Source organism: Nicotiana tomentosiformis, chromosome 3, assembly GCF_000390325.3.
Source record: "Nicotiana tomentosiformis chromosome 3, ASM39032v3, whole genome shotgun sequence".
NCBI lineage: Eukaryota > Viridiplantae > Streptophyta > Magnoliopsida > Solanales > Solanaceae > Nicotiana > Nicotiana tomentosiformis.
The window spans coordinates 134,967,472-134,969,425 of record NC_090814.1 but is presented as its reverse complement, the minus strand read 5'-3'; the positions used below and the strand labels follow the sequence as shown (position 1 = coordinate 134,969,425).

Below are 1,954 nucleotides of genomic sequence, written 5' to 3'. Positions count from 1 at the left end.
TGAAATCATCCATGAACACTTCAAGGAAATCCTCCATGATATCCATAAATATTGCCATCATACACCGCTGAAAGGTAGCTGGTGCATTACACAAACCAAACGGCATCCGTGAGAATGCAAATGTGCCATACAGACAGTTGAAGGTGGTTTTCTCTTGGTCTTCAGGTGCAATGAGAATCTGGTTATATCCGGAATACCCATCCAAAAAGCAATAATAAGCACGTCCGGCAAGTCTATCCAACATTTGGTCAAGAAATGGCAATGGAAAATGGTCTTTGCGGGTCACTTTGTTCAGCTTTCTATAATCCATGCATACCCTCCTACCGGTAACAGTTCTGGTGGGGATCAACTCATTTTTCTCATTTGTGACCACAGTCATACCCCCCTTCTTCGGGACACATTGTACCGGCGAAGTCCATGAACTATCCGAAATGGGGTATACAACCCTTGCATCTATCCATTTGATTATCTCTTTCTTGACAACGTCTTGCATGGCCTCATTCAACCTCCGTTGATGTTCCACGGATGGTTTGGCATCTTCCTCGAATATGATTTTGTGCATGCAAAAGGCGGGGCTTATACCCCGAATGTCAGCTAAAGTCCATCATATTGCCTTCTTCCTTCTTTGAAGCACCGCAAGGGTGGAATCTACCTGCACGTTAGTTAAGCACGAAGAAAGAATAACAGGTAATTTGGAACAAAGGCCTAAGAACTCATACCTGAAGTGTGAAGTCAAGGGCTTCAACTCCAATGTTGGTGGCTCCTCGATTGAGGGCTTTGTTGGAGGAGTCTTCCGGTTCTCAAGGTCCAAGGAAAGTTTACGGGATCCATATGTGTAGGATCTTATTCCTTGCAAAGAATTTGCACATTCTATCAAGCCCGCTTTCTCATCATCCTTATGATTCAACAACACAGCTTCCAGAGGGTCTTCCACATTGATCATAGCACTCGTGTCATCAACAATCACCTTTGTCACATGATCCACAAAAGAGCATACTTCGTTGCTATTAGGCTGCCTCATTGACTTGCACACGTGGAACATAATTTTTTCATCGCCCACCCGGAAAGTAAGATCCCCAGCTTCCACATCAACCAATGCCTTACCTGTTGCTAGGAAAGGTCTCCCCAATATGATTGGCACCTTATAGTCAACTTCGCAGTCGAGAATCACAAAATCTGCGGGAAGAATGAACTTGTCGACCCGAACAAGAACATCATCAATAATCCCCAGCAGCCTCTTCATTGTCCGGCCCGCCATTTGCAATCTCATGGAAGTAGGTCTTGGTTGCCCAATACCCAATGTCTTGAACACAGAATATGGCATCAAATTAATGCTCGCTCCCAAATCACACAAAGCTTTTGTGCAATCGGCACTACCAATAGTGCATGGAATTGTAAAGGCACCGGGATCTTCTAGTTTTTGAGCCATGGAATGCACAATGGCACTCACTTGATGTGTCATTTTGATCGTCTCACAATTCATTGACCTCTTCTTTGTTACCAAGTCCTTCATGAATTTGGCATATCCCGGCATTTGTTCTAGAGCTTCAACCAAAGGCACATTGATGGACAAACTCTTCATCATATCAATGAATTTCTTGAATTGGTTTTCATTGTTTTGCTTTGCAAGCCTTTGAGGATACGGTGGAGTAGGCCTTATCAAAGGGGCCTTGGCTTTGGGCACTACCATTTCCGGTATGTCTATCATGTGTTCCCTAGACGGGTTCACATCATTTTGTGTCTCCTCCACATTGTCATCAATGTCTATCCTCACTTCATCATTCACATTCTAATCATTGGCTTGGATCTCATCATCTTCTTGCATAACCAAATCATTATTCACAATATTTCTTGGATTGGAGGTACTTGCATCTCCACCTCTACCGCTTCTTGTGGTCACCGCCATAGCATGGACTATATTGTTCCCATCCTTATGGTTTACTACCGTATCACT

At 43.7% G+C, this 1,954-nt stretch overlaps 1 protein-coding gene across 1 annotated transcript; it reads right to left on the bottom strand.

Moving 5' to 3' along the window:
• Positions 1-604: 604 nt before the first annotated feature.
• LOC138908538 (uncharacterized) lies at positions 605-1,690 on the bottom strand. Its single transcript, XM_070199215.1, has one exon. It carries the CDS (start codon positions 1,688-1,690, stop codon positions 605-607), a length of 1,086 nt encoding a protein of 361 aa, XP_070055316.1.
• Between the last annotated feature and the right edge of the window lie 264 nt (positions 1,691-1,954).